The 27,665-nt window shown below is 52.7% G+C and overlaps 1 protein-coding gene across 7 annotated transcripts in view; it reads left to right on the top strand.

Moving 5' to 3' along the window:
- Positions 1-20,734, top strand: part of Banp (BTG3 associated nuclear protein) — an 84,280-nt gene extending 63,546 nt beyond the window's left edge. For 4 of the 7 annotated variants that reach the window (XM_047528266.1, XM_047528262.1, XM_047528263.1 and 1 more), the window contains 5 exons: positions 1,583-1,713; positions 3,644-3,715; positions 5,326-5,364; positions 17,215-17,358; positions 20,154-20,734. In XM_047528266.1, coding sequence (XP_047384222.1) covers positions 1,583-1,713; positions 3,644-3,715; positions 5,326-5,364; positions 17,215-17,358; positions 20,154-20,225 — 458 coding nt within the window. In that variant the 3' untranslated portion in view covers positions 20,226-20,734. The remainder of the gene's footprint in view (positions 1-1,582; positions 1,714-3,643; positions 3,716-5,325; positions 5,365-17,214; positions 17,359-20,153) is intronic. The other 3 variants (XM_047528267.1, XM_047528264.1, XM_047528265.1) reach the window with 2 other exon arrangements.
- The last annotated feature ends 6,931 nt before the right edge of the window (positions 20,735-27,665 follow it).

The raw sequence follows: 27,665 nt of genomic DNA, 5'->3' as shown, positions 1-27,665 counted from the left end.
GAAATTCTTTGGGAATCTGTTCAGTTATATAGCTCTTACTAGCTAGTATAGTGTCCTCTAAATATTTTGCTCTTACACCCTCGTAATGAAGTTTGAAAATGTTTTTCCTTGCTTTTTGCTTTTGTAGTGGGGATTGAACCCAAAATGCTTTAATACTGAGCCACATCTCCAGCCCTTTTTATTTTAAATTTTGAGAGTATCTCACCAAGTTGCTGAGGCTGGTCTGGAACTTGTGATCCTCCTCAGCCTTATGAGTCTCTAGGATTATGGGAGTGTGCCACCATGCCTGTCTCCTTGCATATTTTCAACTTGACTTGTTAAAAATTTGCCATTTAAATTTTTTCAGTATTGTTTGAAGTAATTAAAAATGTAATTTTTACCACTTTGTAAATGTTAACATTTTATTACTGTTACTTTACTTTAAGAAATGTATTCAGGGGTTGGGGTTGTGACTCAGTGGTAGAGCGCTTGCCTAGCATGCATGAGGCACTGGGTTCAATTCTCAGCACCACATATAAACTAAAAAGTCCAACAACTTAAAAAAAAAAGAAAAAGAAAAAGAAATGTATTCAGTAGAGTCTACCTGCCTTGACGTCTGATGCTTACTGGGAGCTGTTTCAGAGTGCCTGGAAAGCCTTTCCTTAATAATGAGACACTTGGGCTGAGACGTGGGTCAGTGCAGAGCAGAGCGCATGCCCAGCTGGTACCAGGCCCCAGCTCCCGCCCAGCAGTGTGCCTGCCCATGCACACCCCCCACACAGTTGTTACTGGTTTTCAGTTTTCTTCCATTCATATTAACATTTTACTTTTTTTCACAAAATTTCCTCCTGTGGTAATATATTTTTATGTTTAAATTTTTTTTTTTTACTGATTGATCATAATTCTCTGCAAGAACAATATATGTGCATTAAAAATTTCTTAGGCCCTTAATGTTTTAAATGTTTAGGAAAATTTGGATTGAGACACCATTACAATTAAAATGAGCATACATCAAAGCAAATATATCTTATTTTGGCTAAACATAGAAAGTAAAATACTATTTTTGAAATGTGTCTGGATGGGGCTTTTCCCTGTTTATTTTATTATTTTTAAAAAATTAAATTAGTTTAGCTGATAAAAACGTAAGGTGGTAGGGGTACCAAGTCATGCCTGATGTGTGTGTGAGTTGTGTGCCCTTTGCAGAGCGTGGCACACTGTTGCCCTGGTGGCCACTGTGCAGCGATGCCCCTTCCCTAGTTACCTTTACACTCCATGGACAGACACAGTGGACTGAAGGCCAGAAGCAGGGCTTAACACCAGTTAGTCCTGGTTCTCATTTCTGCAGTCACATCCTGGTGCTCCTTGTTCATGGAGCCAGGTTGATGCGAATAGAAGGGGTTTACTATGACAGTGACCCTGGTTCTGCACACTCTCTGGTCTTTATGTCAGAAATTTTAGTTACCCCAAACTTACTCTTAGTGACCCTGAAGAACACTGGGACCTGCTGATCCACATCAAGGGGTGAGATGTCTTGTGCGAATTGAGGGACAAGAAGGACCTGTGACGAGGCTGTCTGTGTGACACCCCTCCTGTGCTCCCGCAGAGACCATGCTGGGTACCCCACCACCTGCCAGTGAGCTCCAGCAGCCGCAGCCGCAGGCCCTGCACTACGCCTTGGCCAACGCGCAGCAGGTGCAGATCCACCAGATTGGAGAGGACGGACAGGTGCAAGTAGTATGTATCTCCTTGCCCGCGTGTCTGGGGAGACTGGGGAGGTGTGGCACGTCGGGGACACTTGGACAGCATGGGATGAGGTGGAGGCACCTCACTTGAAGGAGCAGTGATTGTGGTATGAGCTCTTGGAGTTCATGGGTGAGGGCAGTTACTGAATGGCCTTGTCACGGAAAAGCATGTCACAGGATGACTGGTGGTCCCTTGTGGCTCCTCTGTCCTGTAAGAGTGTTGATGTCACCTACCTGTGTACAACTTGCTGGAGTTCTGACTGCCTGGGGGCCCCTGCTTCTGTCTGACCTCCTGGGAGGCATCATGAGCATTTCTCAGTTCAGAGACTCAGGCACCCTTCTACTGAGGGAAGAAAAGGTTCTTCCTTCAGAGAGCAGCCTTAGTTCCTGCATAGCATGTCCCTTGGGATTGTGTAACTCATTGTGTCCCAGGTTTCCAATGCTGCGAGCAGGAATTTCAGCATTACTCTAAGTAGCACATAAGTGGCTCAGTTTAACCTTTCATGGGTGATCCACACCTGGGGCAGTGGGACAGAATGGGCTCAACGTGCAGTGGGCTGCGGTGATCACAGCTCAGTATGAGACCTGCCTCAGCAGCTTGGAATCCTTTACCCTGGGGCTGCTGGGGTCCAGCCTGTGGTCAGCCCAAAGGGCTGGGGTGAGGCCCCCACCCCCACACTCATGGGCTCCTGTGGCAGACATTAGGAGTGGCAGGAAGGGACAGGAGACTTCCAGAGGCTTGGCAGGAACGGTGAGAGTGGGGGTGCACACCTGTGACCCCAGCGACTCACGAGGCTGAGGCAGGAGGATGGCAAGTTCCAGGTCAGCCTGGGCAACTTAATGAGGCCTGTGTCAAAAAATAAAAGGTGCTGGGGATGCGACTCCATGGTGGAGGTCCCAGAGTTCAGTCCCCAGTACTGCAAGGAAAGGGAAGCCAGCCCTGACTTTATGTTGCGCCGTGGGTCCACCCTGCACCCTGCCTGCGCTGCCCTGTCCCTTCCTGCGGAGAGCCAGCACCCTCCTGGCATGTCACCCAGGTGGAAACCGTTGTAAAGGAAGTGTTGCTCTAAGCTTGCCTCCCATGTCACCCAGATGGAAACCATTGTAAAGGAAGCCGTTGCTCTAAGCTTGCCTCCTTCATGTCACTCCCATTCTCTTCCCTTAGCGCTCTTTCCCGTAGTGTCTCGTGGATGGACGCGAGGGTGAGATGCACTGTGCCATACTTTGCCCGTCTAGAATCGTTCCGTGGTTCTTCCCTCATTCCCTCCCCTCAGTCCCCTTGCTTTACTCCACTGAACTTTTTTTCTATTTTGATGGAATTCCCCTTTTCTTTTATTTCCCCCCTTGTTTTGTACTAACTTCCACATATCAGAGAATACAATCAATCTTTGCCTTTCTAGGGCTGGCTTATTCCACTTAGCATGAGTCTGTAGTTCCATCCATTTTCTGGCAAATGCCAACATTTTAGTCTTTATGGCTGAATGATACTCCACTGGTACCTACACCACATTTTCTTTATCCATTCATCTGTTGAAGGACAACTAGATTAGTTACATAGTTTGGCTCTTGTAAATCTTGTTACTATGAATGTTGATGAGCTGCATCCCTGTAGTGTGCTGATTTGGAATCTTTGGGATGCACTGAGGGTCACTCCCATTCTTAGATCTGCTTGCTCAGTGGCAGTAAGAGACTCAGCACACGTCTCCCGGGGTGCTTCACTCCTCCTGGAGTGACTGGTGTCTGTGGCACTGTTGTACTGGAGGCGGGTTTCAGGAGTGTTCTGTGAGCTGAGCTGTGTGCACACTGCATGGCATGGCCAGCAGCTGGCCTCTCTTGAGTCAAGGTCAGACTTGGCGGAATGTGCTTCTCGTTTTCTTTGGTGTGTTTTTCTTCTGATGCTTCTTGGTGTCTTTTCTTCGCGGATCCCACAGGGCCACCTCCACATTGCCCAGGTGCCTCAAGGGGAGCAGGTGCAGATCACGCAGGACAGCGAGGTGAGTTGGGTGGCCACCTGCTACGCTTGCTTCCAGGCCTTGAGACAGCATGGCTGGTGTTCACTGACCCTGTGCTGAAGGAGCAGACATAGGACCAGCAGGGCTGGGAGGCTGTGGGCAGCACAGAGCCTCTGGGGGCCTCGAAGGGGAAGGTCCACTGGCTCAGAGGTGCTGATGACTCCTCAGCTGTTCGGCTGTTACAGGACATTTCCCTCCTGCCTTACAGTAGCCTCGCTGCGCTCATGGAGTGGGTGTGGTTTTCACAAGTTCAGCCTGAGCCAGGAGCTGGTGTGAGGGCACCCATGGGCTGGCCTGGGACCGGGAGCACATGAGTGGCTCGCTGAGCGCCTGCTGCGCACAGGCTGCTGTGGGGATGCAGGTCTGCCTCCCAGAACAGGCAGGCCCCACACAGTTGTGCCCTTCACCATGAGGAGGGCCGAGGGCGCCCCACTTGTGGGACAGTAGCAGGAGACTCCAGGAGAGGGACTCGGGGGTAGCATCTGGTGCAGCACCTTGGCTGGACATCTGGAAGCTGTCAGTGGGCACATTGGGAGGGAAGCATGCTCAAGGGGGGAGCGAGAGGGAGTAGGACACAGGAGAATTCTCAGAGAGGGGCAGGTGCAGGGGAGAAGCTGGTGTGCCCCTCACGTGGAGGGATGGGGGCAGCGTTGGGACGGTGGTCCAGGTAAGTGCTGTGCTGCACTTGGGGGAACGGCGTTGTCATTAAAGGCACAAGGCGGAAGGGTGGACCGGCAGCCTGCGCATGTCAGTCCTGACTCCCCAGTGTCCTAGAAGGCCCTGGCATTCGGTCGGAATTTTTATACTTTGCTTATAGACACTTGAAGGAGGGAAAATAGATACTGTAGTAAAAGAAAAAAATGAACATGTTTGTTTTTTATTGTTTATGCTAAAACAGCCTGTGTGCTCCTTCTCGAATTTCAGTTTCACTCTCAATTTTGATCCTTTCTTCAGGTTTTAGATCTCAAACCCTGAATTATTTTTGTTTCCATTAAGAACAAATACAATGATCCAAAATAAAAATAAAGTATATCTAAAAAAAAAAAAAGAACAAATACAATAAATTAGAAGTTTGCTTATAGTATTAATGGTAACTTTATGATAAGTTATGATATGGTGTCAGTCTTCTTATCAGAAGAAACCCTCATCTTCATGCTGCTTGTTTAACGTGAAGTAATTACTTTGTGTGGAGACATGTGGCAGAGTCTGCCAGACCTGACCCAGCTCATTTCGCAAGATGTGGAAGTATGACTGAGCGAGGTGGGGGGCCCTGGCCCGGCCAAGCTGAGGCTGCAGCTTGGCACCATCTGCCTTTCTTGTGTATCAAATAAAGTGTTTCAAATAAAGGTTCTCATTTGGGGTCAGGGTAGAGGAATGGATGCAATGTTTTGTTTTACCAGAAAATAAAAAGTACCTAGAGACTAAGTTTAAAATATTTAGTTTTGATTTTCTCTGGTACGAGGGGTTGGGCCTTTGTAGAGTTAGTGAGACCTGGGTGTTTCTGCATGGCATGGGAGGTTGTACCTCTGTCTGCATGTGTTGTGGGGTCATTTTTTTGTTCCTGAGTGTCTCCTTTTACTTTCACTTTGCAGGGCAATCTACAGATCCACCACGTTGGCCAGGACGGGCAGGTAGGTTCTCCCCTGTCCTCACTTGACACCTGCTCACTGTCCCCTGGCTGGGGCTCACCTGACCTTTTCTCCAGCTTTGCCAAGGTGGTGATGGTGCCTGGCAGTAGGAGCTGGGGATGGGAAAGACTGGCTTCCCTCATGGTGGCCACCCAGGTGTCTGGAGGATGGGCAGGGCAGGGCGCTGGGTCTACATTTCTGCTTTGTGGGATTGTGCAGTAGCTTTTGCTACGGAATTTGTAGCAAAAATCTTTCTAGCTGCATATGAGCTGCTGTTGGTGCCCATGCAGGCAGCTGTGGGCCATGACAAGGTGGGTGTGTTCCTCTTCATTGCCTCACGTTCTAGCCACTTACCTTTCTTCTAACTGGAGAGCAGCCCTCCAGCGGACACCCCGACAGGAATTCTGCAGCTGGTGTAGAGCCTCTGATGTGGCCCCCAGGAGGCCTTTGCTGGCCAGGAGTGGGTGAGGCTGCGGGCAGAGGGCTGTTTTCATGGCCCTTTGAAGACGGCTCCTAGGAGAGAGGATCTGGATGGTCCTTCTGTTGTGAGGCACCCGAGCTGGGCAAGGGTGGAGAGGCTGCGCACAGCTCACTCCCTGTCCCAGAGGCAGGGTTCTCTCCTGCAAAAGGTCTGTGCATGGTGCTGGGCTCTGCAGGGTGCAGAACTGGACAGAAGGGCAGACAGAAGGGCCTGCTTGCCCCGAATAGTCTGTTTCAGTCGAGGTTCAGTCAGGAGTGCTACCATGGTTGTGGTGTATGAATCTAAATTTGCTGCCTGGGTAAGAACCAGAGCCCAAGAAACAAAACCAGGAGAGCCCAGTTCCGCCAAGCTGTCGTCTGGTGACAGGGCCACGCCGGCCTAGTGAGAGCCGGCTCCCATTTCCTTTGCCTGTTTCTCATGGTCAGGGTGGGAGAGGCCTGGCCTCTTGCTCGTGGTGTTTCTCCTAGTTTTTGGTGACTGAGTGGCTCGTGTATACACCAGTGGCATTGTCCCTGGTTGACCTGTGCCTGGACTTCAGTGCATACGAGTAAGATTCCCGACCTGACCTTTGGTGTTCCCTTTCTTTCCATCTCCAAGTCTGCTTGGAATTTTTGAGATACAGTCAAGTTTTTATATTATACTAGTGTAATGACTCTCATGGTTGTGGACAGAGCCACCCTGGTCTTGCCTGAGCATGGACTCCAGAGTCTGCCTGCAGGCACAGCAGGTCCAGGAGCAGAGGGCAGGCTCAGAGTCTGTTCAGAGTCTGCTGCTGTTCTGAAGTCTCTAAGCTGTGGAGATCAGTGACAGAGGATGGGAGAGCAGTGACTGAGATTGGGGTCTCTGATGACCTCATGGCTGTGGCATGCCTGGTGCCTGGGAATGCTTAGCTGCTGTGTCAATGCCCTGCATGAGGAGGCTCTGTGCACGAGTCCTATCAGTTCTGACCTTGATCTCAGGCACACAGCTCCTGGGAATAGAGGAACTCTTATGCTAGACAGCTAGTTTTACTAGCTCCACTTCTGAGCCTGCCCACTTTATAATAATTTTTAACAGCGGACTTTCTTGAGAGCTACGCCAAGCTCCTAACGTTGTACTTTGCAACTGTGGATTGCAACTGCGAAAGAACTACGTAGATGTCCTAGCTTCTATAACTTTCCTGACTACAAAGAATAATGCCTGAATAGTCTTCAACCTGATGAGACAAATAACAAGTACTGGCGTAACTTTTTAGATCTGCATCTATGTCAAGAGCAGAGCTCCACCTGATCCCAGCTTTATCTTCAAAATCTGTGTTTGTGAGTCTTTATTTTTCTAATCCCCCATTTCCCCTCACCGGAACCTGCAAGTTTGGCTGCACTAGATGCGGCACTAAGCCAACTTATTTTCTGGTATTTCTGTCTCTTCCCACTCACTCCTGCTTAGAAGCCCACTCCACTGCTGGCGGCCATGGTGTGCCACTCATTTTTGACTCTCTTCTTGATAAAGCAGTCTCAGCACAAAGTAAACAAAACTACCACACTGGTCACTTTTTATATTAAACAATAACTTACAACTCATTTGATTCTTTCTCCCGTTGAGTCTCATACTTTCTTCCTACCACCTGATGCCCATTATCGAGGACATCAGTCCAAGATGGCCTGAGTGAAGGCCAGGGCCAACTCTGTGAGCACGGGTGCACTTTGCCTCCCTGGCACTCCTGGAACCTTCTCTCTCTCTCTCTCTGTCTCTCTTTTATTTATTTTTATTGTAAACAAATGGGATACATGTTGTTTCTGTTTGTACATGGAGTAACGGCATATCATTTGTGTAATCATACATTTATATAGGGTAATGGTGTTTGAATCATTCTGTTATTTTTTCCTTCCCTCCACCCCTCCCACCCCTCTTTTCCCTCTATACAGTCCCTCCTTCCTCCATTCTTGCCCTCCTCCCACCCTCCATTATATGTCATCATCTGCTTATCGGTGAGATCATCCGTCTTTTGGATTTTTGAGATTGGCTTATCTCACTTAGCATGATATTCTCCAATTTCATCCATTTGCCTGCAAATGCCTTAATTTTATTATTCTTTATGGCTGAGTAATATTCCATTGTGTACATATATATATACCACAGTTTCTTTAGCCATTCATCAATTGAAGGACATCTAGGTTGGTTCCATAATCTGGCTATTGTGAATTGAGCAGCTATGAACATTGATGTGGCTGCATCTCTGTAGTGTGCTGATTTTAAGTCCTTTGGGTATAGACCAAGGAGTGGGACAGCTGGGTCAAATGGTGGGTCCATTCCAAGCTTTCTGAGGAGTCTCCATACTGCTTTCCGGAGTAATTTGCAGCCCTACCAGCAATGTATGAGTGTACCTCTTTCCTCATATCCTCTCCAACACCTATTGTTGCTTCTATTCTTGATAATCACCATTCTAATTGGGATGAGATGGAATCTTAGGGTAGTTTTGATATGCATTTCTGTTATTACTAGAGATGTTGAACATTTTTTCATATATCTGTTGATTGCTTGTAGATCTTCTGTGAAGTGTCTGTTCATTTCCTTAGCCTATTTGTTGATTGGGTTATTTGTATTCTTGGTGTAGAGTTTTTTGAGTTCTTTATATATTCTGGAAATTAGTGCTTTATCTGAAGTATGAGTGGCAAAGATTTTCTCCCACTCTGTAGGCTCTCTCTTCACATTGCTGATAGTTTCCTTTGCTGAGAGAAAGCTTTTTAGTTTGAATCTATCCCAGTTATTGATTCTTGCTTTTATTTCTTGTGCTATGGGAGTCCTGTTAAGGAAGTCTGATCCTAAGCCAACAAGTTGAAGATTTGGACCTACTTTTTCTTCTATAAGATGAAGGGTCTCTGAACCTTCTTCTTTTAAAGGAGCTCTGCTTCTCATCTGGACAAGCAGTGTGTGTTCCAGGGTGCTGCCTTTCTCCGCTGAATCTGTTCAGCTCAGCCTTTCTTGTTTTCCATTTGTGGAAATTCTGTTATTTTATCATTTGGCCAGTTTTCATGCCTATTAAGTTACCCTGCTCAGAACAGTTTTGTTTTCCAGACTAACCAGATAATTGTGAAAGAGTGTTGTTTCAGAGGCACACAACACTCCGCTCAACTTGGTGTGGATCTGCAGGAGATTCTGAAAAATAAAACCAAGGGTTCTCAGACACTGAGCGCCAGAGGGGCCGACCTTTGCAGTGAGGTGGCTGACGGTGTTCTGTGAGGCTGAGGCAGGAGCCAGGTGCCTGTAAAGGGTGGGCAATGACCCCCTGCCCTTGCCCCGCCACACAGCGCTCGGCTCCCCCTGCATGCCAGCTGCTCCAGGGGTCCCCTCTGCTCTCTGTCCTGCTTTTCTGCTGTCTTTCAAGGACGTCTTACAACATACTGCACTGAATTTGCAACCCATGGTTACATAGATGACTGTGTATCTTTCTCAAGAGCTCGTAGATTTAAGCTGCTATAATTAAGTAGTTTTTAAAAGATTTTCAACTATGTGGAGTTTACACTGTACATTTTAATGTAATTCCCAGAAAGTCCTAGAAGCCTTTAGAGTCACAGTGGTGTGAATTGTGGTCCAGGAACAGCAGCCAAGGCGAGGAAAAGTGGGACAAAGGCAGTAAAGGAGCAAATCCAGGGGTTGAGGGATGTCGCACCAGCAGCCAACAGTAACTGCTGGGCGGCTTGGCCTCCGGTCATCTGTGTGGACCCCAGGCAGTGAACGAAAGGAGGTTTGGCTCCTTAAAAATTGGTCATAATAGGAAAAGAAAGAATGAAGAAAGGGTCTTAATGACGCCACCTACTGGTGAGTCCTTTTCTGAATGTCTCCTTTTGGGGTGCTGCGGGCACAATGTGGGGATGTGGTTAGTGCTCTGCCGAGACAGGTGAGCTACGCAGAAGCTGAGCCTCGTCAGGAAGCTGGTTCCCCTTGGAACAGAAGCTGGTGTGGAAGGATTCGGTGTGAACGGTGTTCTTGTGCTTGAAGGGAAGTCATTCCCGAAGTCAGGCGGGGCTTCCAGGCCTCTCGGTGCCGCTTGGGGGGCAGTGCTTGTCCATGTTTCCTGACAGGTCTGTCACAGGTGAGGATGGCTTGGAGGAGGGCATCAAGGCCTTCTCTGTTTTTGCCTGTTTTTACGGGCCCTGTGATCTTAGGCAAATAAACCTTTGAGGTGCCGTCTCCTCAGTGGCAAATGGCAGCTAATAATGAAGGAGACAATGCCCGCCCGTGCCAGGCACCAGCACCGGGGCTGCATCAGCTGCATGCCTTTCTTGGTGCTGTTGCTCTGTGACCTGGAGGTCCCGGCTGGCCCTCCCATCCTGGGTTTCCTGCACTGTCCAGCGCATCGGGTCCTTTTGGAAGGTTTAGGCTGAAGGATGGGGTCATGGGGTCTCTTCTGACAATTGGGATACTGTATTCCCACCCAGCCGTTGAGGTTTGATGGATGTGGCCCTTGGCCAGGGTGTGCCCCAGCAGGGTCTCCTCTGTGGTGTGCCGGTGCAGCTCCTGCTCCCCCTCATCCACGGGTCGCAGCTGTGGGGAGGAGCTTTCCCAGCTCCTTGTGTGCCCTAAGGCCCAGGCTTCGCTCTGTGGGGACCACACCTTCCCAAGCAGTCCTGTGTCTGCTGTCTCCAGGTTGTCCTGGGTGATTGTCCTGGGCATTTCTACTGGGACCCGTGTGCTCCATTTTCTAGCACACGAGGTGCCCAGTGTCCCATTTGGTGGAGGATGCTGAGTGCTGAGTCCTCTGCAGGCACCACAGGGGTGGTCCATAGCAGAGGTGAGAGCTCCTGACCCTGGTCTACCCGACACTGGAGTCCTCCTCAGGGCCTCAGTGCCATGTGGCCTCCGCTGAGCCCCAGGGCCCTGCTGCTGGGGCAGAGGGCACCCTACTGTGGGAGGTGTGGTCTCTGCCTCCCCTCCTGTTGAGGACTGGGGAGTGGGGGCCGGTGGGTTTGTGGGATACACAGTAAGACAGTGTGAGTCTGGTTTTGGAGGCTGAGTCTCCTGCCTGCAAAGGTGGGCAATGACCCAGCCCAGGGTGGCTGTGGGCTCAGAGTAGCATCTGCAGGGCCTGTGAGGACAGTGCCTGGGCTGCCGGTGGTGCAGGGATCCATCCTACAGTGCTGTGGGTGCCAGAAAGCCCGCGCCTCACCTTGTTATGAGCAATTGCAGCATTTGATAAGTATGAATGTGTCACTGATGGAGTTTGAGCTGGACATCCTTCTCTGGAGCAGCGAGGACTGAGGGGTCACTGTGACAGACCCCAGCCACTTCTTCCTCCCGTGGAGCCACCCATGTGGCCTGGAATGTGGGAGCAGGTGGGCCTGGGCTTCCCGCCCTGCAGCCACACTCCCCAGGCCTCCTGGAGCACAGTGTTGATTCTTGGGTGTTGTGTCACTTGGAGAAAGACTCCCTTAAAGAATTGTCCACACCTGACCCTAACCATCTGCAGGCAACTTTAACTCTTGGCCTTGGTTGACTGGAAATAGCCTCTTCCTGCTCTCAGAAGGACTTGCCAAGAGCCAGCTAGCTATGAAGGCCAGCTGTCCTCACGCTCGAAGGAAGCCCATGTTGGAGGACTGCTGTGGTGCTCAGCCGTGCCATGGCCAGCATTCCCCACTGCAGGGCCTGGGCCTCTGAGGCCTGGTCCACGTGGGAGCCTGGCGGTGCCACCTGGGTTCTGTGACATCCTTTAAGTCTGCCTGTCCCCTGGTGCCTAGGCATGTTAGAAGTGCACTGTCTTCTCTTGCCTTTCTTTTCCTCTTTCTGAACCCTGGAGACTAGAGGTGTGGCCTCTTAACCTCCAGGGACTGTGGCCAGTGCTGTGCTCCAAGGAATGCTGGCAACTGCAAAGGCCCAGGGATGCCATGGGCCCTCTGTCATTCGAACTCGAAGTTCAAGGAAACAGCCTGAGGAGCCTCAAAGGGGCAGGGTCTTGTCTACCACATCTTCCTGATGCGCAACCCGTCTGAGTGCGTGTGACAGCAGCAGACGGTCACTAGGCCTCTCCTTCCCACTTGGGGTCATCTTTACCATCCACGTGTCTTCCCTAGGCCTCTGCCTGTGTGACCTGGTGGTGCAGCAGAGGGGAGCAGTCAGTCCTGCACACATGGGGGGTGCCAGCCTTTTCTGTAGCACTTACCAAAACCCAACAGTGGAGGTGCTGAAAGGTGTGACTTCTGCAATAGATTCCTGTTGAGAACATTTCCCTCTCTTCATTTGCCAGTCATTCTGGTCATGGTTTGCCTTTGTTATAACCTGCACATTGAGCATCTGAGTTTTCAGACATTCCGTCTCTTCAGCTTTAGCTGGCCGCATGGACCATGCGAAGGTCACTTCTTGACATGCTCATGGGGTCGTGTGGGATGCCCTGGGTGCCCTCTGAGCGACTGTTAGCCAGGACCAAAGGCAAGCTGCTTTATTCTTCCCACTCATTCAGAGTAGTTACAATTTGATCTTAAACACACTTACTGAAGAATATTTTAAAATGCGAAATAATTGCAAAATCATAATTAGGCTCTTATACCTAATATTTTATCTTGGGATGTTAACTTGCTTGAGCTTTTCTACATTTATGCAGACATACGCAAGTCAGGCTGAGTGGAGCTGGCCACGAGGGGCTGGTCCCTTTCTTCTGCCTCCTCCACCCACCCAGAGACTCCATCTGTGGTTCTGAGGAGTTGCCACCCAGTCCTTAGCCTCTGCCCTTCCCCATTCAGATCTTTTCTAGTTGAGAGTCGTGAGCTTCGCTGGCACAAGCTCTGACCAGAACCCCATGCCTCCATTCCCCATGACTCAGTGGCCGAGGTTAATCTTTCCCAGCCTTGGCCACTGGGGATAGGCCACACTTGATGTTGCCATTAGAAACAAGGTGACCCAGGTTTGCAAGTCTTAATTATCTGGGCAGCGTCTTCCAGGAACTTGCCCTTTGCCCTGTGTGAAGAAGTGCCGGGTCAGAGGGACAGCGGGCTGGGCCTGCTTATCACAGGGTCCTGGCCCCCAGGAGCTTAGACAAGGTAAACAACAACCCACTCTGCAGAGGCAGCTACCACTGTGCACACCGGGGGAGTTACCAGAGAAGCCTGGGGGCTGAGCGGGGGCTTGGGGCCACAGGTGCTGGAGGCAGGGTGTGGAAGTGTGGCCGAGCCGCGCGGTGGGAGGGTCTGCGTGAGCAGGTGTGCAGAAGCATGTCTGATGGCATATTTGATGAATTTGGTGTATTTGGGTCACAGGGAATCTCAGTAGTATAAAGGCTTTATTAAGTGCATCCTGTGGGAGCCACGGAGGGTTCGGGCCTTTCTGGGCCTGGCCCCCTCCTTTCCTCAGCCTGAGAGTGTGAGTGTGTCCACGTGGGTCACAGGCGGCTCTCCTGTAGTGCCTTTCTTCTTCCCCAGTCCCAGGTTTCTTTGAAGATGCTCCCTTTGCATTTCCTAAGTGTTTCCTCAGGGCTGCTGGCTCAGGTAGCACTGGCCCTCCCTGTGGACAGGGCCCAGGAAAGGCGATGGGCGTGGCCCTTGCCTGCCTTCTTTGCATGTCACCCACTTGGTAGCCGCTGCTCTTCGCTCTTAGCCTCCTCTCGTCATTCGGTGGGTCCCCTTCTCCACATTGTGTGCGTCTCCGAGTGTGACCAGCTGTTCTGCTGGCGTCTGTCTGGGGGTCGGGGAGGGTCCAGCAGCCATAGCCTGGCTGCCTGCCATGGGCTTTGACCCTGTCTCCCATCCAAGGGCCACTCCACCCTGGCCCTGGGTGCTGTTAGACTTGGTGCCCTTGAACCTTGTTAGATGTTGGGATTTGCAAAGTAGTCCTCATTCTGGAGCAGATGTCTCATTTCAGTATACTCGAGTTTTAGGGAACTTACATGTTATTTTGAGTGTGGTGTTTTTGTTTTTGTTTTTTCTCTTCATGCCAAAATTAAAAAGCAAAAAAAAAAAAAAAAAAAAAAAAATCCGGCTACGCTAGCCCCACCGATGGATGAATGCTCCTGCCATGTGGAGAGGATTGCGCCCAGCTGCCTTGTACATATTAGAGCCAGGACCAGGATCCACGTCCCCATCACGCTGGGCACCTGCCGAGCCAGAGGCTGTGCTGGGCGAGACCCTGTGCCCTCTTCTGACACTTTTTGAGCACGTCTCAGGCAGCCAGACTGAGACCTGGAGGCCGGATGGCTGGCACTTGTGTGCAGGCTGCCCCACAGCACCCCTGCTGCCCCACAGTTGCCTCTGAGGCTGGGATGGCCAACTGTCCTCTGCTCTCAGAAGCTGCAGCCTCGAGGAAGGTTGTCATTTCCTTGGTGGTTGGGACCAAGCCTGCAAGTACTGTACGGGATGGCACCTTATGCTGAACTGCCAGGGAGCACGTGCTGGGGAAGCGGAGATGGAACAGGATGAGCAGTCAGGCAGGGCTGAAGCCGTCAGTCATGGGCAGCACAGGGTCACTGTCACCTCAGGGTCTCATCTGTCACTGCCTTGCCCAGGCCCGATGGCTTCTCCACTGCCAGCTCTGGACTCCACAGCCCAGATCCTCTGACCTCTCCTGCCTTTCCTGGATGGGCTGTGCCCCCTGGTGGCTCCTCGTGCTCTCTGCCAGGCCCTTGAGACTCACTTTCCCTCCCTATAGTGTCGCCCCACCTTGCCCCACATGCTGCTCTTGTCACAGAGCTCCCCATGCAGGTCCATATGCCCCAACAGTGAAGGACTCCAAACAGCAGTGTCAATATGGAGCCCCTGGCCCTGCCTCTGTGGTGCACCCCTCCACCAGCCTCCCTTGGGCAGGGCCTGTGCATCTGCCTCCCTGATGGGCTTGGGCCCACCGCTCAGCATGGAGCACACCAGGTGGGAGGGGAGGCCCCACTGCTGAAGAGGGTGCAGTGTGAGCTGGGACTGGTGGATGAGGTCAGGGGTGGGTGCAGGACTTCCCCAGCAGCATTGCCGGGCAGGGAGTGGGGCAGGGGCGGAGCTGGGACCTTCCCGAGAACTGGAAGACATCCAAGAAGAGAACCTTAGGAAGCCCTCCTTGGGTACGGAGCTTAAAAACTCAGATGAACTCGACTCATAGAGCTGCCTGGTGCATTCATTAATGGGAAGTGCATGTGTAGGGACGGTCCTGACTCTGAGGTCGCTGCTGTGGCGGGCAGCTGTTCAGGTGCTGCCTTGTCCCTGCTCCTCAGCCTGTGTCCAGCTGGGGTGGCCTCCAGGACCCCAGGGGATGAGGGCAGTTCAGTCAGCTCAGCAGAAGGAAAGTCCCAGCAACCAGGTCTCCAGCCCACCTGACACCAAAGCCCATGCTCCCAAAACAAGAGCCCTGTCTACGTTTTCCTGAAATTCTCAGTTTTATTTTAAACGGAGCTGCTTGGTTAAAGCAGAACCACATTGCCTAGAAAAGCATAGTTCTGAGGCAGAAATAATAAAACTCCACCTGGTGAGTCAAAACAGAAGAAGGGACCTACATGTTTTTGTTGATGGATTCTTGAGAAACAGCTAAAACCCTGGATCATTGTGTTTTGCTCTATCTAACGTGCTTGACTGTTACCAGCGCAGTATGTGCAGCCAGGCCTTGCCCGGCTCTGCCTGGTGCTCCTTGCGGGGCAGGCAGTGTCGGGGTGCTGTTGGGTGCACTGTGGCAGCAGGTCCGTTTTGGATGGAGGTACCAGGCAGGCTCGTGTTTTTGTTGGGTTTTGAACTTGCTTGGAAACCAGTGGTGTAGACACGTACTTTTTTGGTTTCCTTTGTTCTTTGTAATTAATGCTGGACACATCACAGCTTATGGAGAAGGTCAGAGGCTGAGTGTTGCCAACCTGTCCCTCCTGCATTCAACCCTGTGCCACTTGTCACCAAGCCTGTGCTTTTCAGTAGTGGCTGTGGCCAGTGGAATGGCCAGCGGAATGTGAGGCTGAGTAGAAGCCCTGGGAGAGCAGCAAGGAGCTGGTTCAGAGAGGTGGCCCTGAGGGCTGGGCATGAGGTGTCACTGTTGGTTTATTGCTCCCTTCCCAGCGGGGGGGTGTCACCCCAGATGTCTTGTTCTGAGCAGAGTCTACTGGGCCTCCCTCAGCAAACAGTATGGAACTGGAAGCAGGACTGTGCCCAGCACTCCTGCACACCCTGAGCAGGACAGTGGGCAACTTCCTGAAGGGGCTGCCAGGTGTCAGCCTGTAGGGTGTCCCCTCACCAGCGCCACAGTGGCAGCAGTTGCAGGGCGTTTGGAGGAGACGTTGCACCAAGCCATGGCAGTCTTGTCACAGGGCATTCTTCTGATTCTTTCCCACCACTCCATTTAAAAAGGCTCTTTCCTTGTTCAGAACCATGGGAAACCAGACCCCTGGTGCAAAATCAGGCAGTGGCCTGGTCTGAGGCCCTGCTTTGCCACCCCTGGCCTGGACTGTGGAGCGAGCATGTACTGGTGTGGTGTGTGCTGCTTTAAAGAGTGCGTCCTCCAACAGCATGGTTCAGAAGCACAGTAGGGTACATCACAAGGTGCAGCTGCTCTTAGGTTCTTGGGCTGTGTCAGCCTGCTGCCTCCTGGGGACAGGTGCATAAGCCACAGTTGTGTGTGAGCTCAGGGTGGATCTCTGGCCCTCTTGGGGAGGCACCTAGGTCTGAGTAAAAACTCCACGGCTCCTGGCAGCTTGGGCTCGTGAGCATCCAGCGCCCTTGGAGACAGAGGCCCCATCCTGTCTGCTCTGGGCTGTCCTGACTAGGGCTGCCAGGGCCCCAGCTCAGGGTGGTGATGGGTTGGGGTTCACCCTGATCTCATCCAAGGACCCTGCTGTTGCCTCCTGGACACATTCCAGGCATGCTTTTGGGTTATGCAGGGTCAGGAGGGCAGAGCGAAGCAACCAACTGGACAGAGGACTGTGTGGTTGCAAGCTGCCCTGGGTGTCTGGTCCACCAGTCTCCCCAGAGGTGCCTCTGTGCTTGGCCCTTCGCAGCCAGAACTCTTGCTGGCATCTACTCTGCTGCACGTTATCTCGAGGGTCTGGGTGCTAAGCTTACACTTCTGTTCCTGCTGTGTTTCCTGCCCTTGCCTGGAAGACATGGGCTCCTGATTCTGTGCCAACATTTCCAGGAGCACCCTCAGCAGGTCCCTTGGGCTGACTCTCTGGAAGCCTTAGCTTGCTTTTTACTTAAGGCTTTAAAATCCTGCCTAGTGTGCCGTCTGCGGTGAGCATGGGCAGAGCAGGCAGACTTGGCCACATCTGGGCCCATTCAGCAGTGTTGGTGCTCACAGAGGCAGATGCTGCTCTGACATGGGCCATGAGCCAGCGTGGGACCCCATGTGGGCCTGGAGCTGCCCTGGTACTGGTCTGGAAGAGGGTGGTCCCTGCAACTCTGATGGCCATGCTGTACTAACGAGCCTGGCTCTGTCCAATGTTGTCCCTCCAGGTGCTTCAGGGTGCTCAGCTGATTGCCGTGGCCTCCTCCGACCCTGCCGCAACTGGAGTGGATGGGTCGCCTCTCCAGGGTAGTGATATCCAGGTGCAGTACGTTCAGTTGGCACCTGTAAGCGACCACACAGCCACAGCACAGGTGAGTCCAGTAAAGGATGCCCTCCTGTGGGTGGGCCTGGCTTGCACAGTGCTCACACAGCTTCGAGGCTTCCTGTCTGACTTTCTCCTGGGGGAAGGTAGTTGACTATTGAAAAGCTCACAGTTCAGAGGAAGACACTTTTGGGTGATCTGTTTTTATAAGTGTCTGGAAACATGGAGGTGAGAGGTTGGATCCTGGCCCAGTTCCAGATTTCAAGTGATACTTGACATGAGGAAAGGCTTATTTGAATTCAGAAGCAAGAATGAAGTTCTGCCCTATTTTCCTCTCCTCAGAGTTCACTCCTGGCCCAGGTCCCCATTTCCCTGAGAGCTCATTGCCCCTCCTGTCAAGCATCACATCTCTGTGGGGCAGGCTGCAGGTCAGCCCTCCTATGGTCCATGAGCTGTGAGTATGCTTGACTCCAGCCAGTCCCAGCAGATGGACAGAGAGCTTGCCTCTGGCTGGAGAGGGAACACAGAAGACCCGAGGTGGCCCTGGTCTGCACCTTTCCTGCCTTAGTGCACCTCCATCCGGGGTCTGTGGTCCTCTGCAGAGCTCTGTGGGCTTGGCCTTCCCCTTGCCGGGGACCTGCTCAGCCCCGCCTCTGGTCATCTGCTGTGTAGGATTGGGTCCTGCCCTAGACTGGCTGTGCTCAGGCTTCTCGTAGAAGCTAGAAACTGCAGTGCTCAACCCAGCGTAGGCACCTTTGGGAATGCTTGTGAGGGCTCACTGCTGTGGACATTGGAGGGGCCACAGAGCTGCCCAGGCAGGTGTCTGGGAAGAGGGCCTGTGGCCTCTCCTGGGCTGCCCCCCGTCTCAGGGACCAGTGTGGACTGACACTGGGAAGCCTGATGACTTGAGCTCCTAGTGGCACCGTCAGTTTCTGTGACTGGCGGGTGTGTTTGCAACTAGTTCTGAAGTTAGGGTATATTCCTGCTCTTATACTGGTCCTGAGAGGGCCAGGAGTCCACTGGGAGGAGACAGGCTACTGTGCCATTGCCTGCACCTGAAACCACACAGGAGCCCAGATGGTGAGGCTGGAGCTCAGGCCCCTGGCCTTGCTGAGGCTGAAGTCAGAGGTGTTCTGATTCGAGGGGCTTTATTTGATCTGACCACAGGCAGGACAACCTCTTACCCCTCACTTTGGGAACATGCCAGCCTGGGCCTGTGTCCAGCTTCTGCCTCCAACTTGCCCAGCCCTTCTGGCAAATTCTGGCCGTGGGTGGTGGGTCTGTTCCTCTCCTGTGATCTGCTTGTGTCTCGCTGTGATCAGTCCTGGGTGTGTGGAGTGGCAGCCCCAGACTTCTGAGAGTCTGTGCTGGGTGTTTGCTCCCGAGCCCTTGGGAAAGCAGACTCTCTTCTGAGGCAGGTGCTGAAGAAGTGGGCTCAGCAGACCAAGCAGGTTGCCCAAGGGCAGCTTGGTGACCAGCTGTTGGCCTGAGGGTCTTGGCAGTGCCCTGGTGACCTCAGAACCCTGTCTCACGAGCCTCCCAATCCCAGCCAGGCTGCAGTGAAGTGGCTCATGGGGGTCACTCCTGTGTGGGGAGCACGTGGGCCAGGCCCCAGGCTTTGTGGCTGCTTTCCACTAGGCCTCGTAGCCGTGCCGGAGGAGCAGGGCCAGACGCCAGGCAGGGTGGTCAGCGTTCACTCTGGCTGACCCCCTGGAGATGACTGAGAGGAATGTGAGGTGTGACAGTCCCACCAGGAGGCAGTGGTGGGAGGAGAGCCCAGCCGCTGCTCCGTGGCCTGCTTGGCAGGTTCTCTTGACCTCCATGGCTGCTGCGGTCCCTCCACATTCTGTCAGTGCTTCCTTGGGTAGCTCGACTGCTCTGCCCATGATGGCCCTGCCTGTGGGCTTTGGGCAGGTGGCTTTCCCAGGGAAAGACTTTCAGCCCCAGGCCAGGGCCTATCCCTGTGCCTTACCATCAGCACCCTCAGACTCACCCGCTTCTGCAGGAACTCGGGGGCCACACCCTGCGATGGTGTGGCCTGGCCTCTCACACTGGCTCATTCCTTTTTGTGATTCCTGCCCAGCCACACGGGGCTTCTGCTGACAGTGTGGGTGAGTGCTGTTCTGGGTCCTTCCTCCTAAAGTGTAAGCCCCTCCCTCTTAGGGAAGCAGCATGTCGAGTGTCATCAGTTCTTGGAAAGTGCAGCCCTAGATTACGGTCTGAGTTGTCAAGTGCCAGCTTCCCTGGGCACCTCAGCCTTTGGGCAGTTCTTTGGTCTGTCCTGTCTCTTCCCACGTGGCCACTGTGCACCTCTGGATGCACATAGAAATCTGGATGGTTTACTCCACTCCGTGTGCTCTGGGCGCTGATAGGGAAGGAGGTGACGTACTCCAGGATGGTGTATCTTCCTCAGGACGAAGCTGTGACTTGCACATAGGTCCATGATGTATGTTGCTGCTTAGAACCTGTCTTTGTTTTTTGGAATGTTGGAGAGTAATGTGCTACCTGAGGTTCTAGGTAGATGTGTCCACTAAGGACATACACTAACTAATCCTGTTTACTCCCCCAGTACACCCAGGCCAGGGCATGGGGAGTTGGCTGTGTCCCGAGGGCGCGTGCAGGAGAGGTGGGCTGGGCTGGGTCTGTCAGTGTCGCTGCCAGTGCTGAGGTGTCCTGCGTACGGCACTGAAGTCAGGGTGATGGTGATCCTGGAGCTCTGTGGAGCCCTGCCTGTGTGTTGTCTACTCTGCATGAAGGTCCTTGGCTGCTTCATGACAAAGGAGTGACTGGGACCTGTGCTGGCACGTGTGTTTTCAGGAAAGCCCTCCTTTGTTCCTCTTGCAGGCGGCCGAGACCCTGCAGCCCACCCTGCAGCCTGAAATGCAGCTGGAACATGGAGCAATCCAGATACAGTGAGGCAGGAGGGACCATTGCACCAGTACTGCGCTGTGCCTGGCTCAGCCAGCAGCAGCCTTTGTCTCCTGCGCGCCTGTTCTCATTCGGGCCTGGAAGCGACTGTGCAGATTCTCTGCAGCACACCCGGAGGCCGCCTCCTGCTTGGGGTGTGCTGGCTGTCCCTGCCGGAAGGGCCCTGGTTTGAGTCCCGCTGCTGGGTTGGGCAGGGGAGCACGGGGCCGAGCGCTCTGAGCACACTTGGAAAGTCAAGAATGACGATGTTTTGTTTAAACAGCTTTTTTTAATTTGCTATGGTGTTTATAACAAAAAAGAAAATTGGAAAAAAAAAAGAAAAACAGTGGCATAGCTGCGGGCTTCTGCCGTGTGCTCTTTTCAGCATCATGGGGACGCGTTTGCAAGAGACGGCAGCGGTTTTGATGGGAAGATTGCTTACCTACTTTTCTAGGGAGGTGCCCTCCCACACACTGTAATTATGCATTTTTAATGAAATAAACTGTATTTATGACCAAGGCCGCTTCAGTGCTCTCTCACCTGGAGAGGTGCTGCCCAGGGTGGGGCCTGACACCAGCCCGGTTGTTTCCGGGCCCCCACTGCTCTGGGAGCCACTCGTGCCCAGGCTTCCGCATAGTGGCAGGTGTTTGGGAGCATCCCTGGAGACAGCCAGGAGTCCCACCCAGTGTTGAGGAAGACTCAGAAGCACATCCCCGGCTCTCGGTGTCTTGTCCCATCACAGATACACCAGCCTTGGGAAGGCACGCCCGGGGTCTTATCCAGAGGGGTTTGCCTCAACATCTGCCATTTTTTGAAAAGCAGAAGTAGCTCCAAATGGACGTGCAAGGGGTGATTTGAATTACAGGTGACCAGCAGTGCCTGGCCTGCTTCCTCCCACACTGTTTGGCAGCCACATTAGTAGGGTTTATGAAATTCCAGTAAAACTGTACTTGCTGACTCAGAATATGGTGCCTAGTACTTTTTCTGGAAAGAGTTCAAAGTTGCCTTCTAAAACTGTCACAGCTGTGCTCACTCCACCCTCTCAGGGCTCCTGGGCAGGGTCATGTCCACCAGGGCAGGCTGAGGGACACAAGGGCAACTTACTTCAGGCCATGTCCACCTGTAGGAGTCTGGTCATTTCTGTAGCTGGGCCTGTGAGGAGAGAAATCAAGGCTCCCAGCACTAACCTCAGATAGGCCATGCTCCAGGATCTGGGATGGAGAAGGACCCAAGGCACAGAATTCTTCAGGGAGAGAATCCCCGCAGCATGTCTAGGTGAACAAGAAAGAGGATATTGAAATCCAGAAGATACACCAGCTGGTGTGAACCAGAATATACCCTTGCCGAGAGGACGTGAAAGACCAAGAGCGAGCAGACCTCCTGTGGTGGGTAGAGGGCAGCAGACTGCATTCCATGAAGCCAGGGTCTGAGAGAACAGCTCTCAGCACAGAGCTGGCTCTTTAGGAAACTTGTTCAGAAATGCTGGCGACTAGTTCATGTGACCCAGCAGTTCCTTCCAGATGACCACCTGAGGTCTTATGGTTTGGATGTGTAGTGTCCTCCAGACGCTCATGTGTGAGATAATGCAAGACTGCTCACAGGTGGAATGATCAGATTGTGAGAGCTGTGACCTCATCACAGGGTGGTAACTGCAGGCACGTAGGGTGTGGCTGGAGGAAGGTGGTCATGAGGCGTGTCTTTGGGGTTTTTATCTTTGGTCCCTGGTGAGTGTAGCGTGCCCACTTGCGCCCCCGCTTCCTGGCTGTCTCTGCCATGCTCTTCCACCTAGATGTTCTGTCTCACCTCTGACCCAGAGCAGTGGAGCCAGCCAGTCATGGACTGGACCTCTAAAACCATGAACCAAAAGAAACATTTCCTCTTCTAAGTCGTTCTTGTCATATCTTTTGGTCACAGCAGTGGAAACCTGACCTGAACAGAAATGGGTAGCCAAGAAGTGGGTTTGTTGCAGTGACTGACCTGACAGTTTGAACTGGTTTGTTGAAGGAACTTGGAAAAGTTCAGAGGTGCAGGCTGGAGGGGCCTTAGAGCTCAATGGGTGATACTGGAGGGAGCTCAGAAGACCAGAATGCTCGTACAACTGTGGGCAGTGCAGACAACTCGTGATGTCTCAGAGAAGGAGGACTCTCCTGGGCTGGAGGCCATTTGTGTTACCTTCTGCCAAAAAGTTGTCTACATTTTGCTTATGTCCTGAGACTTTATGTGAGACTGAATTCAAAAGTTGTAGACTATTGAATCTGGTTAGAGAAATTTCAAGGCAGCACAGCATTCAGAGGGTGGCATGGGTATTGCTGGTGGCTTTTAGCAACCATACTGTGATAATTGGGAACAGAAAGCAGAGTGCAAAGAGTTGGAAAACTTGCAGTTTGGCCATAAATGTGTGTAAAACTGGGCCCAAGAAGATGTAGTTGTGAAAGAGATTACGACACTAAGGAAATGCTAAGTGCCTTATAGACGTGAGAGGAGAGACAACTTGAGGCATCTCACAAATTGGCAAGACCACACTCATCTCAGGCTTAAGGGTATAAAAGTAGAAATTCTTTTGAGAAGAGACCGGTGGGGCACCCTGCTTGCCAGGGGGCCTAGGAAGTTGTCTCACCATGCTCAGCCGCCCAGGCACTCAGGTGCTGCTGCAGCCAGGGTCCCGGGAGGCTTGGCTGCTGCTCGAGATGGTGGCAGCCTTGGGGGCAGCCACGACGTTCTGGGTCTGCAGGATTGCAGGATGCTGGAGTTGGGGGTATGGAGGCTTCCACCGATATCGCAAAAGCGAGGCCAGGGGAAGTGTAGTGGGTTGGAGTCCCTGCAGGCGGCCACTGAGAGGGCGACGCCTGGAGACATGAGAGGGAAGGTGAAGCTGTTGTGGAGACCCTGAGGCTGAGAGACGCCAGTAATGTGAGGCACCTGCTGTGCAAAGCTGCAGGAAAGGCCACGGGGCTGCAACCCGCAGGGCCACAGGCAGAGCTGCGCAGCCCTGTGAAGAGAGCGTCACCTGCCCCGGGCCAGATTTGTTTGCCGGCTGACTTTCGGTTGCTGTGGTCCTGCCCCCTCTCTCTGCCCTGTTCCTCCCTCGTGAAGTGACCATGTTCACTCTGTGCCACTGTGAGGATACATGTGACTTGTTTTGACTTTCACAGAGGAGAATATCCTTGCATGTGCCTCGTGTCTCACAAGACTTTGGACTTAGACTTTCGGCAGTGCTGGAACTGTAGAACCGAGGGGTCTTGGAAATGGAGCAGTCATGTTTGGCATTGTGAGGTGGGTGTGAGCTCTTGGGGGCCAGGGGTGAAATGTTGTGGTTTGTATATGAGGTGTCCCCAAATGCTCGTCTGTAAGACAGTAAGAACATTCAGAGGTGAAAGGATCGGGTTATGAGCTGTGCCCTCATCGGTGAGTCACACCACCTGCATGGGTTACGGGTGGTGACTAGGCAGGCCGGGGGTGCCTCTGGGGTCTATCTTTTGTCCCTGGCCAGGGAGCGCTCTGCCTCCTGGCCGTTGTGAGCCACACTCTTGGCTGTGGGGTTGAGCCTTGCCTCAGGCCCTGAGCAGCGGGGTGCACCTCTGAAACCGTGAGCCCAAATAGACTTCCTCTGCGTGGTTCTTATGGGGTCTTCTGGTCATAGCAGAGAAAAGCTGACCAGAACACGAGGGACCTGAAAACCCTGTCCCCACACAGCCCGCACAGCAGCATTGTGCACGACAGCCAGGAAGTGGGAAGAGCCCAGCATCCAGCAGACGCTGGAGAAACAAGGTGGAGTATTGTGCCACCAATAAAGGAAGGGACGCTGACCTGCACCAGAGCCGGGGCGAAGCTAGAGACGCATGGCATGCTGGAGGGGGGAGCAGGCCACTTCTGTGGGACTCCACTTGCATGAAGTACCAGACAGCAGACGGCTGCTGGGGCCCGGGTGGGTGTCAGCTCTCGCTCTCTGGGTGGTGAAAATGTCCTGAAGTAGATAGTGGCGATGTTCACACGATCTGCACGTAACGCTGTTCGCTTTTAAAGGGTCACTTTTTTTGGTTTATGAACTATATCTTAAAGTTACTCTAAATGAAGTGAATGATTTTTTTTTTAGTTAAAAATTGAGCCAGATGTGGTGGCCGACACCTGCAGTCCCAGTGACTCGGAGGCTGAGGCAGAAGGGTCACAAGTTGAAGGCTAGCCTCAGCGACTTAGCGAGGCCCTAAACAACTTATGAGGCTGTGTCCCAAAATAAAGTAACGATATGTGACCCAGTGGTTACATGCCCAGGTTCTTTAAAAAAAAAAAAGACATTGAGGTATCACTTGCTAAAGATACTGCCTATAAAGGACCTTCTAGGGGACTCTCTTTGAAAGTAGGAATATGAGCCCAGAAAGGTTCTTGGAACAAGGTTCTTGGCTGGATGAATAGAATAGAGTGTGGGTAAATCCAAGTGGTCTTTATAAAATCGACTCACACTGAAATTTAAAGGAACAGTGGAAAACATGTAGAATGGGCAAGAAGAGAGATGAATCGCCTCAAAAACTTCCGTTGTCCTGGAGAGAAGGACATTAGGACTTCAGGTCCAGCACCCAACAAAGATTCAGAAACAGTGTGAGAAAATTCATGAAGGTGTCAAATGCGAGAGCAGGTAATGCAGGTGCGTGCTCAGCGTGTGCCAGGGCCTCCAGCTACCCTGCCACCTTCCTCTCCAGGGGCCATACTGAAGTCGGCTCTCACCAAGTCCTGAAGCAAGACTGCAGGTGTTGAGGGCGGAATCCTTTAGGGCACGTTCCCTGACCAGGTGGAACGAAGGTGAAAGTTGGGGAGGAAAAAGGTGCATGGAAAATCAGTGCATGTTTGGAAACTAACTTAAGTAACCTGAAGGTCAAATGGGTAAAAATGGCTCAGTGTGGAGCGGTTCCTCTGCTCCACCACAAAGGGAGACATGGACACGCGAAGGCATCTTTAATTGAATGACAAATGCACATCAGCTCGGATGCTGGAAAGCCATCTTAGAGAAAGACTTCAAGGCAAGCAGAACTGAATGAAGAGCAAAATATCAAGTGCAGTCGCAGAGCTGGAGTTAGCCCTGAGTCGGGGACGGGAAAGCAGGCAGGCTACTCACATCACCATGCAGCCTCCCAACAACAAGGCCCAGTCTGTTCTGAAAGGTCACGTCTGCCAGTCTATGCCACATGCTGCTGGGAGAACACCCTTTGCAAACCGGCTGTAGGGAGAAGGAGCCCATCCCAGTTGTCGGTCTGGGAAATCTCACCAGAGCCTCAGGTCTTGGCTGTGAAAGGAAAGTCCTGGCTCCAAGACTGCCAGTATGGAACCTGCAGAAGCAGCTGCAGTCTCGGGCTTCCCTTGTTGCCCCAGGAGGCAGCGCCTGGTCAGGATGACTCAAAAGAGGAAGAACGATGATCACAGCCTCTCCTAAATGTCCGAAGCCCTTGGAACCAAAGGCAAAGCTGTGGGACTCCGTGGTGCTGGCCATGGCAGGTATAACCAGGTGGGACCAGGCCCAGGGCTGCAGCAAGGCTGTGTGATCTTGGAGATCAGTTTGTGCAATTCACTGTATTTACACCTCCACATGTCATCTTAGTAGACAGAAAAATAATGTGTAAAGTCTAAAACCCCTTCCCGAATAAGAGAAGCTTGAGCAGACTTAGAAAGGCGCTTCCTTGGGCTGATCAAAGGTGATCTTAAGGCCCCTTGGACAGACACCCCCTTGGCTGCAGGTGGGGAGGCCAGAGGTGGACAGCCAGGGTGCCAGAGCCATGGTGTTCCACATGGACAGCAGAAGTGCAACTGAGGCAAGACAAGGGTTGGGAAGCCGGAAAGGAAGCTGCCAACATCGGAGGAGGACGTGGGTATATGAAGAGGAACCCCAGCCTGCCATGGCATAGCTGCTGGCCATAGGCCACCACCAGCATTGTCACCTCTCCACGTGCCAGAAACAAACGTCCCCAACACAGACACTTTCGTTATAGACTCCGAGAAATGCCGGCTGTGTAGAAGTGGGTCTAACAGAAGATGTCAGACGAATATTGAACGAAGTGAAGAAAATCTGAGAAAAGGGGGCTGTGGTCAGTTTGGGAATCAGAAGCTGGGGCACTGCAGAGGCCTGTCTTTCCTGAGTGATGTGCTCAGTGTGACTTCCATCAGAACTGACAGAGGGCTCTGTGGCAATGGACACACTCGTTCCAGAATGTACTCAAGCTTGTGAAGGGCCAAGAACGTAGAGACTCTGTGCCACCAGACTGCAGGCGGCGTGGGGTGCGGAGAAGGACATGCAGAGCCGAGTGAAGAGGTCAGCACAGGCGCCAAGGCCAGTCCGTGCTGGAAGTTGACTGTGGAGACAGATGTGCTTGGAACACAAGGAAATGTGCTGGAGGCACAGAGGCCTCTCTGGCCTCGGGAGAGCACAGGTCTCTGGACTGGACACAGCAGTGTTCACCCTAAAGGAAAAGATTGGCAGGCTGGGGTGGACTGTGGATTCCACTTGCTCTAGAGTGGGGCTGGAGGGAGCCATCCCGTAAGCCAGCACAGGACTCGCAGCCCGAATCTACTGAGAACCCCCTTGAGAAGGACTATGCATTCAAAGTGGACCAGGCACAGGAAGCAGCAGAGGGAACGGGGTGGAGGCCCAGGCATTCAAGATCTTAGCGACGACTTCCCAATCGTTTTGAGAAGTGAGGGTTACACCACCACTAATTCATTACTACTGGAATTTTGTCCCCAAAACGGCAAAGGACAGACACTTACTATAAGGTCACCCCCCCTTAGGTGCCAACATGGCGCTGACCGAGCTTCTCTTCCTGATTTTACTCCTCATAACTTCTTCCCGCTGGCGCGAACTTGCACCCAATCGGCGCTCAACACCCTACCCAGACCCCTAGCAACAAGGCTCTCCCAATCAACCATCGCCCCACCCCCCAGCACCCATGTGTGTGCCACCTTCTCTGTTCCTCCCACACCTCCCACCTGGGTCCCTTCCTCCTGCCCAGCAGCCTTGTGGATGCTGGGACAGCTCCCACCACCCAGCAGTTTTAAAACCCAGCATCCAGCAGTCAGAAGTGGTCCAGGAAAGGAGGACACACTGGAATAGACACCCACCGGCAGCAGGTGCAGACTGGGCAGCCAGCGTGGCCCTCCGTGCAGCTCTGTGCGGCTTGAGCAGCTCTGCTGCACGTGCATTGGGTTGAGGCCAGGCTGACTCGGCTGGAGCCGGGCTTCTGGAAAGCAGCACATGGGGACGGAGAATGGCAGACACAGGGCTCAGCTGTAACTGTGAGAGCTGCCGGGATACGGTGCCTGGAAAGGGCAGAAGGAAAGGCCCAGAGGAAGCTCGCCTCCCACGCCTCGGAACTCTGTCCTGTCCTTGCACCAACATCCGGGAAGCAGGAGGGGTGGTGCACCTCGCCTCGCTCTGCAAGGCTGCCACACGTGGGCTTCGCGCCTGAG

The sequence above is a fragment of the Sciurus carolinensis genome, chromosome 16, assembly GCF_902686445.1.
Source record: "Sciurus carolinensis chromosome 16, mSciCar1.2, whole genome shotgun sequence".
NCBI lineage: Eukaryota > Metazoa > Chordata > Mammalia > Rodentia > Sciuridae > Sciurus > Sciurus carolinensis.
Note: the sequence above shows the minus strand (reverse complement) of the source record. Positions and strands in the feature narration are given on the sequence as shown.